This window comes from Carcharhinus amblyrhynchos, chromosome 3 (assembly GCF_965287045.1).
Source record: "Carcharhinus amblyrhynchos chromosome 3, sCarAmb.v2.hapA, whole genome shotgun sequence".
NCBI classification, from domain to species: domain Eukaryota; kingdom Metazoa; phylum Chordata; class Chondrichthyes; order Carcharhiniformes; family Carcharhinidae; genus Carcharhinus; species Carcharhinus amblyrhynchos.
This window is the reverse complement of record NC_137326.1, coordinates 13,940,397-13,953,973: the sequence shown is the minus strand read 5'-3', so window position 1 is coordinate 13,953,973 and position 13,577 is coordinate 13,940,397. Positions and strand designations below refer to the sequence as shown.

The window sequence follows — 13,577 nt, the reverse complement described above, 5'->3', positions numbered from 1 at the left end:
TTTACTCCACTAACCTACAAATCTTGGGACAATAAGGAACAATTTAACATGGCCAATCAATTTGACCGACGCATCTTTGGACTTTGGGAGGAAACTGGAGTACCTGGAGGAAACCCATGCAAATACTTGGGGAGAACTTGCAGATTCCACACAGTAACCCAAGGCTGAAATTGAACGCGGGTCCCTGGTGCTGTGAAGCCATGACGTGGAGATGCCGGCGTTGGACTGGAGTAAGCACAGCAAGTATGTCGATATGCGCGATCTTCTTGGAGAGAAGATTCTTCTTGCTGTGAGGCAGCAGTGCTAACCACTGTGCATGCTGTCCCATTGAGTGATGGCTAAATCTAGTTTTACTGGCAATGAGAAGCTGTTTTGTTCCTGATTTTTTTTTAATAGGTAACATATTTTACGTGCTTTACCAGTCAGCATATTCGTGCTCTTCCTGCATTTCCCCAGTGTTAAGTCTGACAACACCAGTGTTACCACAGTTGACCCAAATTAGGTGAGTTAGTCATCAATCTGCTGGGTTTCCTGAAGCAGGGATGGTGAATGGTACTGCTAACTGCTTTCCCATTTGATGTAATAGTTTACCTTTTCAACATTCATTACTGCTCACTGGTATTTTGTAGTTTTATTGATATCATCCATGGTTTTTTAAAAAAATTGTGATAGTGTTACAATAGCTCGACAGCTGTAGAAAAGACTGAATATCTCACGACTCGGACCTTAATGGTTGGTAATGGCACAGGCATTGTAGAAATTATATTGATATGTTAATGGCAAAGTCTGAGATTTCCAAAACATGCGCCAACAACCTAGGTTTAGCAAGTGATGGGATAAACCTTTGATACACAACTAATGTTTTATGCCAGCATAGAGAGACAGATCTCCATACTTTGAATGGTATCCTGTGTCACTTTATTACAGATAATGTGAGCTAACAATTCCTGTCATGCTAGGTACCCTCGAACAAACACCTTCAGTGTTGAAGTAAAATCCAAAAAGCTATTATAAAATGAATGAATGATTCTCAAATGCTGATGCGTTGCTGCTTTGTTGTGTTTCATTGTCCGGGCATCTATCCGATTGTTTGACATGTTTTAGGTCTTGAATGGCTGCTTTTTTTGGCCAAGTGAGTTACAATGACTTATATAATGCTATTATTTACTACTAGAGAAAGGGGAAAAGAAATTTAGATGTAAATAAATCTTGTGTAATTTAGTTTGATAATTGTTAGAAATGTACTATACAAATTACACCAATGTAATCTCCACAAATTTTTGCCAGTAAATCTTAGCAGATTATAAAAACCTTGATGAATGCTCAACCTCTTTATATGTCAGATTTAAGATCAGTGCATTTCTCTGAATGTGTAAATAATTCCTAATGTAAACCTTGGGAATGTTGAATGGAACACTATCCCCTCGAGTGATATGGATTGCTATCCTCTGAGTGGGCGACTCAAAGCAAATTGCCTTGACTGATCTTTGCTAATTAAAAGAAAAAACTTTCCTCTCCCTTATAAAATGGACATTTTGAAAAAAGATCATCAACCTGAAATGGTAGCTCTGTTTCTTCTCCTACAGATGCTGCCTGACCTGCTGCATATTTCCCAGATTTTCGAGTTTTATTTTCCACATTCTCTTTAGGGCAGGAGTTCGGCAGTCATGAATTATCTTTGGTGCAACAATCACAGCATAGGGTGGAGTTCTCCTTGGAGCAAAGAAAGTTGAAGGGACATCTGATAGAGTGTACAAAATTATGACAGGTTTAGGTAAGGTAGACGAAGAAGAACTTGTTCCAATTAGCCAACGATACAAAAACGGGGGGGGACACAGATTTAAGGTTTTGGGCAAGAGATGGGGGATGAGAAGAACAACATTTTTTACACAGCAAACGATAATGACCTGGAGCATACTCCCTACAGATGATGGAATTGGAATCGATCAATGATTTTAAACAGGAAGTTGGGATGGCCACTTGAGGGAAATTGTGGGGCTACAGGGATGGAGCAAAAGAATTGGACCAACTGGATTGCTCCACAGAGAGCCAGCATGGATCTGATGGGCTAAATGGCTGTGCCAAATTACAAATTACTCAATTTACCAAAGATGCATTACTATTTTGACTTGTTGGCAAAATGTGAGATTTGCAAAATATCGGATTTTCTAAAATCAAAGAATAGGTGTTGAATTTTATTAGCCTTTCCAAATGTGGAGGATGGTGCTGTGCAGTTTCTTTATCTCCCTTTGTCCTGGTGGAAGAAGAACTGATCAGTGATTTCAAAAGAAAGTTGAAAAGGCACACACAGGAAATCCACTAGTTTGGGTGCAGGGATAGGGCAGAGGTGCTGGCATGGCCTTGATGGCCCAAATTACTTTCTTCTGCGTGGCCTTTAAATCTGTTTTGCTCGAAATGCGGTTTGCTACAGGTATAGCTGCCAGCAATCTACTTCAATCTATGAAATGAAACACTAATACAAAAGAAAAATGCTGCAGCTGGTAGAATGATAACATTCAGAATTGATGAAGGATTATCAACCTGAAACAATAACTCTCTCTCCAGATGTTGCCTGACCTGCTGTGTAATTCCAGCATTTTCAGTTTTTTTTATATTGCATGAAAGAAACATTCTTGAAATCCAGTATTTATATTATGGCGATGATAAAAGAAAGCCTGTGTTTCTTCAAATTTAAAAACTGTGAACGAAAGCAGGGAAAATTGCATGCAACACAATTACAGAATATCTCCTGGTAAAACAATAGATAATGTCATTATCTTTTGAAACACTCAAAGACCAGTGTAAACCATTTATGTGTAAAATTGAAATGCCAGGTTATACGGTAAAAAAGAAAGCAATTTGTAAAACAAATCTTGTAATTTGATAACCATAATGAGGTTTGCTTCATACAATATGTTTTTCTTTTTGTAAGAAAATAAATGCTTAAAACATATTTTCTCTTTGATTCAGACCTTCATATACATATTGTCAAATTAAGTGACAGCTCAAATAGTGCAGATATAAGGAGACATTGTGATATTGTTCACTTTGCCATGTTTGGTTGGAAAAGTGCACATTCTAATTATGTGTTACAATTACAGCAAAATCTTTCTTGATGCAACCTGGCAGGTGAAAGAAAAGGATTGCTGGTAAGCAGATTTCTGTGTGCAGAGGGTACTGTTGTGAGGGATGGCTGTAATCTTGCAGCACTTGCATCAGTCAAATGTTGAACATTTTTGCCACGGAATGTGAACACAAAGGGGAGCGGATGATATTCTACAACATCTGGCTCCCACTATCTCTCCACAGGCCGAAAGGTTAGGAGATCCGAGTAAGCATTGGCTCTCCCTCACTTGTATTCTGTTTAGGATACCAGCACCGCTTTGAAACAGCTCATTTTAAAACCCTGTGGTTGCAGTTGCTTGGGTGGGCTGGTAAGATCAGGAAAAGACATTTACAATTAAAAAGGAAGTGTGAAAAGTGGCCAGTTTTCAATCTGGCTTCCTGTGAAAGATTTGCCTGGAAATATTTTCGTTTTCCTCTGAAAATTTGGACATTTTTATGTTTAGAAAATAGTTGGTTCCATGGCAGCTAATTGTTCGAATGCGATGGCTTTGATCCAGCCTTTACAGCATGATGTGGTAGATTGAAACAAAGTGCAGGTTGAAACGACCTGGTAGTTTGAGCAATAAACCTTGACACTTTGTTAGTTCATGTCCCAATTTTGTCACCCATTCAACTCACTTACTGGGAAGATTACTGATACTTGATGGGGGGTGGGGGGCATAACTAACCATTATTCATCAGGCAGATGCTCCTTCCTGAGTAACAATTGTTGAACAATTCATTGCACCATGTCTGAACGGAATCTTTGGCAGTAGTCCCAAAGCCTTTCTATCACCTACAAAGCACACAGTGGGTGTGTGATGGAATATTTTCCATGCCTGAAAGGATGCTGCTTATCAAACTGAAGGAGTTCAACACCGTTCAGGACAAAGTAGTTTGTTTTATCTGCACTTTATACAGTAGCCTAAATGTCTATTGCTGGTGCACCATGGTACAGTAGGAATTACATGCAGGATGCACTACTGCAAATTACTTGGGCTTTTTCAGCAGCACCTCCCAAACATGTCAACTTCACCATCAACTGCAAGGATAGCAGACTGATGGACACGCCATCACCTCCATGTTCTCCTTCTTCAAAAACAACCCTGACTTGAATGTAAATAGCTAATTCCTTTATTAATGCTTGGGTTAAAATCCTGAAACTTAGTCCGCTACAGCGTTATCTGTCTCAGCTTTATCTCTCAAACTGGAGAAGTTCACGTAGAAAGTTCACCACTTCCTTCTAAGGGGCATCTGGGAATGGACAATAATTACCAGTGATATCTACATCCCAAAAATAAATAATCAGAAAGAAAGTGTCTGCATTTCTCCAACTGTTACTTGTTTGCATTCTAATGAGCAAATGTGTAATCACTTAAAATGACAGTTGTAACCTCGAGGAAAGAAAAATAGTAATTGCAGGTTGAACATGTTAATATGACATAATTGAAGCAGAGCTTTAAGGTGCCTCAGCATAGATCTATGACTCGCACCAGCTGTCTGAATGAACAACCCCCCTAGTTACATTCCCCCACCGTCTCTCTGTTACCCGGCATGTTCTTCCTTTCTGATTTCCATTTGAATGCTTCAATTGAACCTGTCTCCAAAACACTCAGGCAATGCATTCCAAACCCTTAACGGTTCACTGTGTAAAATAAGTTTCTCCTCATATCACTTTTGCTAATTACTTTGAACCTGTGCTCTCCCTTTCTCAATCTGTTCATGAGTGGGAGCAGTTTCCCTCCAACCAAATCAGTCCAGATTTTGAATATCTCTATCAAATCTCCTCTGTTTTTCTTGAAGGGAAATGGTCCTAACTTCTGCACTCTGTCATCATCATAGAATTTCCTCATCCCTGAAATCATTCTTGTGAAACTTATCTGCACCCTCTCTAATGCCTTCACATCCTTCCTGAAGTGAGACATCCAGAACTAGAGACACAATTCCAGCTGAGGCCAAACTAGTGTCTTGCACAAATTCAACATACCTTCCTTGCTCTTGTTCACTTATGTTCATGTTAATAAAATCCAGTATGTTTCATTAACTGTTTTCTGAACCTGTCTTGCCACCTTCAATGATTTATGCACATATGTACCCAGGTGCCTCTGCTTCTCCACCCCCTTTAGAGCTGAACCATTTATTTTGAATGTTTCCTCCATGTTCTGCCTACCAAAATGAATCACCTCACCCTTCTCTGCATTGAACTTCATCTGCCACCTGTCTGCCCATTCCACTAACTTGTCTATGTCCCTTTGAAATCCTGCACTATCCTCCTCACAACTCACAATCCTTTTAGGTTTTGTATCATCCACAAACTTTGAAATTGTGCCCTGTACACCAGTTGGTTAATATATATCAGGAAAAGTAAGGGTCGCAACATAATCAGTTCGAAAATTCCACTACAAACCTTCCTCTAGCAGGAGAAAACATCCATTAGCCATTACCGTCTATCTTCTGTGGTTCTTCATATCCGTGTTGCCACTTTTCGGGTAATTGCTTTGCAACTTTGTTCAGCTACGTCCTTCACACTAATTAGTGACCTGTAGATTACACTAAGCAATGTAACTGCACCTTTTTTATTCCTGAATTCTGGGTGACACTTTTTTTCCAGCGCTATAATTCTTTATCAGTACTCCTTTAAAGCACTGCTACTCCTCTCTATTTTTTTCCCTTCCAAAACACTTTCTATCCAGGAATATTTAACACCCAGTTTTGTCCTCCTTTGAGCCAGGTCTCTGTTAAAGTATGCAACAATATATCTCCATTTAATTATCTACAGTTGTAACTTACTGGTCTTGATTGCTACACTCTGTGCATTCATGTACATGCACATAACTCTGATTTAGAATGTATTACTGTCTCCTTTACTCTGACCACATCTATTAATCTATTTATTATTCCTTATTCTAGTGGTATCTATCTCGTCATGTGTTCTGTGCTCCTTATTACTTCTCTCTATTATCTTCTAGTTCTTAAACCCCTGCTGAGTTAGACTAGGGAGACCGCACATCATCCTGGATTCACATCTGCAATCACAGAAACACCTATCTATCAAGTCACTCATCACTTTTGCTCTTTTAGATTTCTTTTTGCCACCTTGAGCAGCTAAGCCACTCATGATGCCATGAGCTTAGCTCTGGCTGCACTCCTCAGGTGAACCATTAAAGCCATCAGTATTCAGAACTGAATGCTGCTTGGAGAATGGAATGCACTTAGGGGACCCCTGCTCTACTTGCCTGTTCTTTTTTGACTGTTTGGTGGTCACACCTTCACTCCCTCCCTGCATATTCTTAAGCTACCAGGTGACCACATCTATAAATGTGCTATCCACGAAACTCAACTTCATGGATGCTCTGCAGTGACACCAATCAATGCTCAAGTTCTACAACCAGGACTCAAGCTGTTGCAACGGATGATGCTTCCTGAATGGTTACCCAGGACATGGGAGACATCTTGGAGTCCCCACATAGCACAGAATGGGCACTTTTGAGATTGAAGCAGCCCTGCTGCTTCTCTCAACTGATAACCTTATGACTGCAGTGAAACCTTGCTACTAGTATTGAATCTTACTAATGTTAATAAAGTTTTACCAATACCAATAAAATTATTATAGTTAATAGACATTAGCAATGATGATAAACCCTTCCAATACTTAGTACGCCTTACTAGCTAGTGGTAATGAACTGTCTAAACTTGTAAATTGTATGAAACAGTACAATAAACTGTATGAACCAGTACAATTATAATAAATTATCTTAGTTTTGAAAGAAAAATTAGAAAAATAATCATCAGCTTCCTTGTTTCCCTGTGATATCAGATGTTGATGTTTATCAGAATCCAGTCGTTCATCAGAGGGGCCGACTGTCACATCCTTTTTCAACAGAAGGCTGCGTCGCTCTGCACACGCATTTAAACTGAAGTTTCCATCGCTCTCCACATTCTTTATAAACTGAAGTCTATTCTCTCCATGTCCTTTTTAAACTTCATGAAGAAAATGCTACATAACCCACTCCTGGCGGGAGCACGTTGTACCTAATCCTCTGAGGAGAATGTTACTTTTCTCAGATGGGTCTGTCTCCATCCAAGATAGGAGTAAGAGCTTTAACACAATAGAGAATGTTTTGTACCTTGTCAAGAAATACAGTTCTTGACAATTGAACTTCTGTACTCATTGCTAGAAAAGGGAGTCTTTTAAATTTGAGAAATTTCATAATCTGAAAGAGGACCTTGTATATTGGTATATAAACTGTACACCAACATAAACTTCCCAGCCAGAGATGGAAGTTGCTACAGGTATCTGAACTTCATTTCTAGAGAGGAGACTAGTGACTAGTGATTCTTACCTTTGGAAAGGTTACCTTTACCTGTGTGGAATGCACGATACACTAGACTGGCCCTCACTAAAATGAATCCCGTGATTATGGATGATGGATTAAGGTTCATTCATGCAGTCTTAGTTAGTTTGTCTGTTTCAGTCAATTGCTATCATTTGTGTTTAGCTGAAAGATCTTGAATTCAGTTTGCTTTATAGGTTATTGATAAACTGCCCGAATGTGAAGCCTCTGGATCTGTCTGAGTGAGACCATTAGTTCAATGTTGTGACTGTTTGTCAGTAAATGTTACAGCTTAGGGAGAGCTCCTGGCAGAATTTTAGTGATGGACCACAGTCACATGTTCCCTGGCTAAGACAGTGTGAAAGAATGTTCCACATATAGAAATATATTTCCTTACTGAGTCTAATGTCTGTACTTTCAGGTTTGCTACACAGGAAAATAATGGCCTCCTGTTCTACAATGGGCGATTTAATGAAAAACATGATTTTATTGCAGTGGAAATCATTGATGGACAGGTCCAGTTAAAGTACTCAACAGGTTTGTACAAAGCATATTTATGCATTAAAGGTTCAATTCAATTACATCGGCCCTTGATCTGGAAATAAATTCCCATTTGTTTATTGAGTCATGTCCAGTTGATTCTGTGGGATCTCATGGAATGCCATACCCCATGTGAAATTTTAGGTTAAAACTACTATTACAGTTCTTAGGAGATTTCTATTTGAATTTATAAATCATCAAATTATACCATAGCAAAGCTAGTTACCCCTAGCACATACCTGATCAATGAATATACTTTCAGTGATGCAATCCTTCCTTTTCTCCCCATTACAAAGATATCAAATTGATGAAACTAGTTTTCACTCGGTCCAGTTGTGTAGCATTTGAATGGGATACGTCAATTCCTAGTCTTTACAATTCCAGTGAACCATTATATTCAATTCTAATGGATTTATCCATTTCCCAATATATACAGCTCTTGACTCGAGCATAAATTTTAAATGTAAATAGAATCTTAATTTTAACGTACAGCTAACCTATTGTCAACCTTCATCAGATGTTTGTGACATCTTACTAGCACAGCATTATATGCCCATTTGGAGAGTTCTTTAAAGAGGCACAGATGATGCAAGTTACAGTGATTTGACACATATTTCGACACTCAGATTTGTTTTTCTGCTGAATTGTAAGAGAAGTTCAACTAGTTTTCTGACCTTTTGTGAATAGTCCAAACAGGTTCAATTTATTATTTTTGTTTACTTCCCACATTTGGAGAATGGGAAAATAGGAGGTGACAATATTCCTCACATACTGCTGATATTTTTAATAAATGTAGCAGCTCAAGAGTGAAAGATTGAAACTATTTAATTAAAAACAATCTTTGGTCTCCTTTATTGAGATATTCTTTTTTTTGCAGGGGAGTCAATGACAGTGGTAACACCTCATATTCCTGGAGGTGTCAGTGATGGGCAGTGGCACACAGTGCAGGTCCAATATTACAACAAGGTAGTAAGTTAATACCGAGTCTGTATTACTGTGGGTTCTTTTTGAATTTTGAAATTGTATACACTATTTTCTAAGCAGCTAATCTGTGGATAGAACAATGATTGTGTCTAAACCTATGTTAAGAAGTTTATAAGACAGCTTGGGCTGATTCACTGCCTAGAATTCCTCCCCTGCCTTTCTTTGAGAAGTGCTTGACAGCAGCCTGTTCTGGGTAGTGTGGCTAAGATTGGAATTCTTGTCACTATGTTATTGCATCTTACTGCTTTGCGTAATAATATGGAGAAATAAATGCAACAGAGAAAATAAAGAAAATGAAGGAAAATGTAGTGTGAAGATGCAATATTATCAATGAACCCAGTAAGGGTGCTGGTTAGAAGTAATGTTCCCAACCCATTTAAATTGTTCATTAAATGGTCTTTTTAACTTCTGTCTATTCAAATATTCTATTTTTGAATTATCTCCAGGATAAACACAGCAATTCTATCATTGTAAATTATGGCAGAGTTATATACGACCATGTGAATTAGAAGCAGGGGTAGTCCATTCGGACTCCTGTGCCTGTGCCACCATTCAGTAAGATCATGGCTGATCTGATTGTCATCTCTCACATTCCATCTACCCCCGATCACTTTTAATTCTCATGTTAGTCAAGAATCTTATCTACCTCTACCTTTAAAATATCCATTCATCCTGCCTCCATCAATCTCTGGGGAACAGAGTTCCAAAGAGTCACAATCCTCTGAGAGAAAATTTTTCTTCTCTTTTTTGTCTTAAATGGGCAACCTTATTTTTGATCTCCATCCCCTAGTTCTGGTCTCTCCCATAAGGAGAAACATCATTTTGCATCCATCCTGTCGAGTGCCCTCAGGCTGTTATGTGTTTCAATAAGATCGTATCCCAATCTTCTAAACTCCGATGGATACAGGTCCAACGTGTCCGACCTTTCCTCATAAGGTTACCCCCTCCCTCCATCCCAGGTATCAGTTGAGTGAAACTTCCCTGAACTGCTTCTATCACATTTATTTTCCTTTCTTAAATAAGGAGACCAAAACTGTACACAGTACTCTGGATGTGGTCTCACCAGCATCTGTACAATGGTGGCAAAACATTCCTATTTTAATGTTCCATTCTCCTTGCAATAAGCCACAACCTTCCATTTTGTTGCTGAATTGTGTCTCAATCAGGTTCCACCTTGAAAATTCTCCCCTCATCCCTTGTCTTTCTTCCTCGGCTTTGCGACTACAAGGTTGGCGAATACATTAGGTCAGGATCTCCTGCAGATTGAAATTGGAAATATTATTAGTTTGTTCCTTGAGAAGGCATTTCATGTTAAAGGTGCTGTGAATGTTCCACTCTTGTAACCTTTTTTGTCCTTTAACTGTTGCGGACTGGTTTCAAACACTTGGCAGTGACTGAATTAGGACAGTAATGGCCTTACTATGAACTGGAGGGGTGGGGATGGTCACACTCTATTCTGAGTCCTTGTTACCTAAATTGTGCTGCTGAATGGCTCAGTTCTTCCTGTTCCATTAAGTTGCAGGTTCCAGCCTTGTGGTTCTGTGAATGTACTGAGAAGGAGACCATGGCTGGAATTTTACTGCCACAGGAATCAGAGCGGATGAGGGATGGACAATGAAAATGTCTGTTGACCTTAGATGAGATTTTACGGTTTCTGGATGAGTGAGGCCGTAAAATCCCGCCCTGTGTCCTTACACACCAAATGGAGAGAAAAATCAGGGAACGAGGAATGTGCAGCATCACCTTGTGTACCTTTTGCAGCTAGTTCAGAATGGCAATGCTACAAGTTTAAGGGCAAACTCCATCCCTTTTTTTAAGCTGTGATTTGTCCGTGGCCCAGATGATGACAATTGGAAGCAAAATTGAGAAATTTTATAATCTTGAGGAAAATCATGACAATCCTGGAGGCCTACTGCAATGAATCTATTTAGTGGATTATTATTTTTCAGATCTCTTATCACTGTCATCCTTAATCCCTGTTTTCAGTATTGTTTGTTTGCAGCTCAGTAGAACAGATCAATTATGAGCAAGTTCGATTTTGCAAACCATAATGTAGCTTTAATAACACCCACACATTTAATATATGTCACACATTAAGCATACACATGCACACGCACACACATGCACTCACACGCATATACATGCACTCGCACATGCATACACATGCGCATGCACACGTGCATGCACGCACGTATGCATGCACACGCGCACACATTGCTGTGATAAACTCTGATTTTGTTTTTAATGAGTTGATTTGAGCGATAATTTGTGAAACATGCTGTTTCACCTATCTATAAGTGAGCAGCTCACTTGAATGAAGAGACTGTCAGAAAAAGGTCACTTGTTTTCCCACGATACAGTTGGTACTGGTCACTTGCTAATCTGAGAAACCTCTTTCTGATGTAAGGCATTTCATATATTAATGACTCTTTATTAATTACTTTGATCTCAGTGACCTGATTATATCTTGAGGGTGTTAGGCCTAGATTCTTGTAAAGTCTCAGACACTCTGGAGACATTCCATAATGATGAGCATGTCCCAGCGTTTAAGGAAATAATGACAGGGACAAAGTCCTGATGAATTGAGGCAGGTCTTTTTAACCAGCCTGCCTTGGCACTCAGCAGCACTGTGACCACCTCTGATTTGTGTCTGGGGTTGACGGACAGCCTGACTCCATTCTGCACCCAATCCCCTCAGAACAAAGATCCTACCATTCGTGGCACTATTTCCTGAGGTGAATGTGGCGACCCTGGAAATTTCCTGTCTCGTGCTGTTCAACTAGGCAGAGAAAATCCAGGAGTTAGAGTCTGCTCTTTCAAGCTATCATCAGTGCTCCCACTGGTGATCCAGCACCACATTGTGATCTATACAAGATCTCCCTCATATACATTAATGATGTCATTGCTTGTTATATATTAAAAACTTGAATTCATTTTCAGGTTTGAAAATGACATTAAGTTAGGAGGCATAGAGCATCGTATAGATGGAGGCAGGAAGTTAAAAAGAGACATACTTGAGTTAGCAAAGTTGGCAGATGCTGAGGTCAACCGTGGTGCTGCCCTAAAGCACAAATGGGGGACATTTTCCTCATGTTGGAGGAGCAAAGAATTTTACACGTTCTTGTGAACAAATCATTAGAAAGTAGTGCATTAGAATAAAAAGTAATCAAAAAAGCAGATGGAATGTTGGCCCTTTATCTCAATGGATTTAGAATTTAAGTGAGGAAATTATGCTTCAGTTGCATAGAGCTTGCTCAGATCCATCTGGCTTAGTGTCTACTGCTTTGATTACTAAACCACAGGCAAGCGATATTAGCCTTGGAGAGGATTTGGCACAGGTTCACAAGAATTATATCAGGGTTTAAAAAGTTAAACTTATGTGGACTGGTTGCCAAAATGTTGGCTTTATTCATTTGAGTTTAGAAAGTTGAGGAACAACCTACAACATAATGGAATTTAAAAGGACAGGTACAGAGTCTAGGGCAAGGAGATGTTTTCTTGGGAAACGAGACATCGAATGTTTAGCTATGAAATCTGGAAGCGCTCTTCCTCACGCAGCACGGTGGAAATCTGAAAACGGATGAATGGCCAACTGAAATTTTCAATCTTGAGATAGATTTTTATCAGGTAATGGTATCGAGAGATTGGAAATAAAGATAATGGTGCTGAAGTATAATTTGTAATTTGAGAAATCTCTTTCTGATGTAAGACATTTCATATATTAATGACTCTATTAATTACCCTGATTTCAGTGATCTGATGGTATCTTGAGGATGTTGAACCTAGATTCTTGTTAAGTCTCAGAGACTCTGGAGACATTCCATAATGATGGATCTAATTTCATAGAACAGGAGCGAGGTCATTCAGCCCTGTGAGCTTGTTTGCCATTCAGTTAGATTAGAATTGATTCCTGTCTTAACTCTGTGTACCCACCTTGGTTCTGTAATCCTTAACATCCTTGCTAACAAAAATCTGTAAATCTGTTTTGAAATTTTCCATTGCTTTCACTTCAATCGTTTCTTGACGGAGAGAAATACAAATTTCCACTAACCTTTGTGTAGATTCTTAAGGATGACAAACTATTGGCGCTCACTATCTCAAGAGTGGGCGCCTAAAGCACAGCCATTGACTCTCTAACTCCCACTGCCGTTTAACACTCATTTGAGTGTTGATTGGCCATGGACAAGACTTCTGTCTGTCCTTGGAAATAAGTTCCGCCCGTGAGAGCTGACAGCTCTTCAACCCAGCCAGGTACAGTGCTGCAGTGAACAGAAGTGGCACGGCAGTGGCCAGAAGTAGTATTGCAGTGCTCTGTCTGTGACCAAGTCCTGGGACCTTTGAAATGGTAAGTCCTGGGGGGTACCAGGGCAGGGTGTAAAGGATACCCACAAGTTCACAAGGGGGTGGTTGCAGCATCAGGGGGTAGACCAGAGAAGGAAGGGCGTATTTTGGTTGTACTTAGTTGAAATACACAGTGTGTCGCAGGGAGATTCATGCCAGTAAAGGGGGATCGAGGATGGGGTCGGGGTGTGGAGGCGAGGGTGAGGTGCCTGATCCCAGTGGAGCGGCTAGCAGCATAGTGCTGAGTGGGGTACTGCGCATGCACCGATCTGA

General features: G+C 39.7%; 1 protein-coding gene across 1 annotated transcript in view; it reads left to right on the top strand.

Annotated features, from left to right (window-relative positions):
- Window positions 1-13,577, top strand: part of celsr3 (cadherin, EGF LAG seven-pass G-type receptor 3) — a 241,665-nt gene that overhangs the window by 72,610 nt on the left and 155,478 nt on the right. Inside the window, exons 5-6 of the mRNA XM_080186571.1 lie at window positions 7,861-7,976; window positions 8,857-8,945. Of these exons, the coding sequence (XP_080042697.1) occupies window positions 7,861-7,976; window positions 8,857-8,945 (205 nt within the window). The remainder of the gene's footprint in view (window positions 1-7,860; window positions 7,977-8,856; window positions 8,946-13,577) is intronic.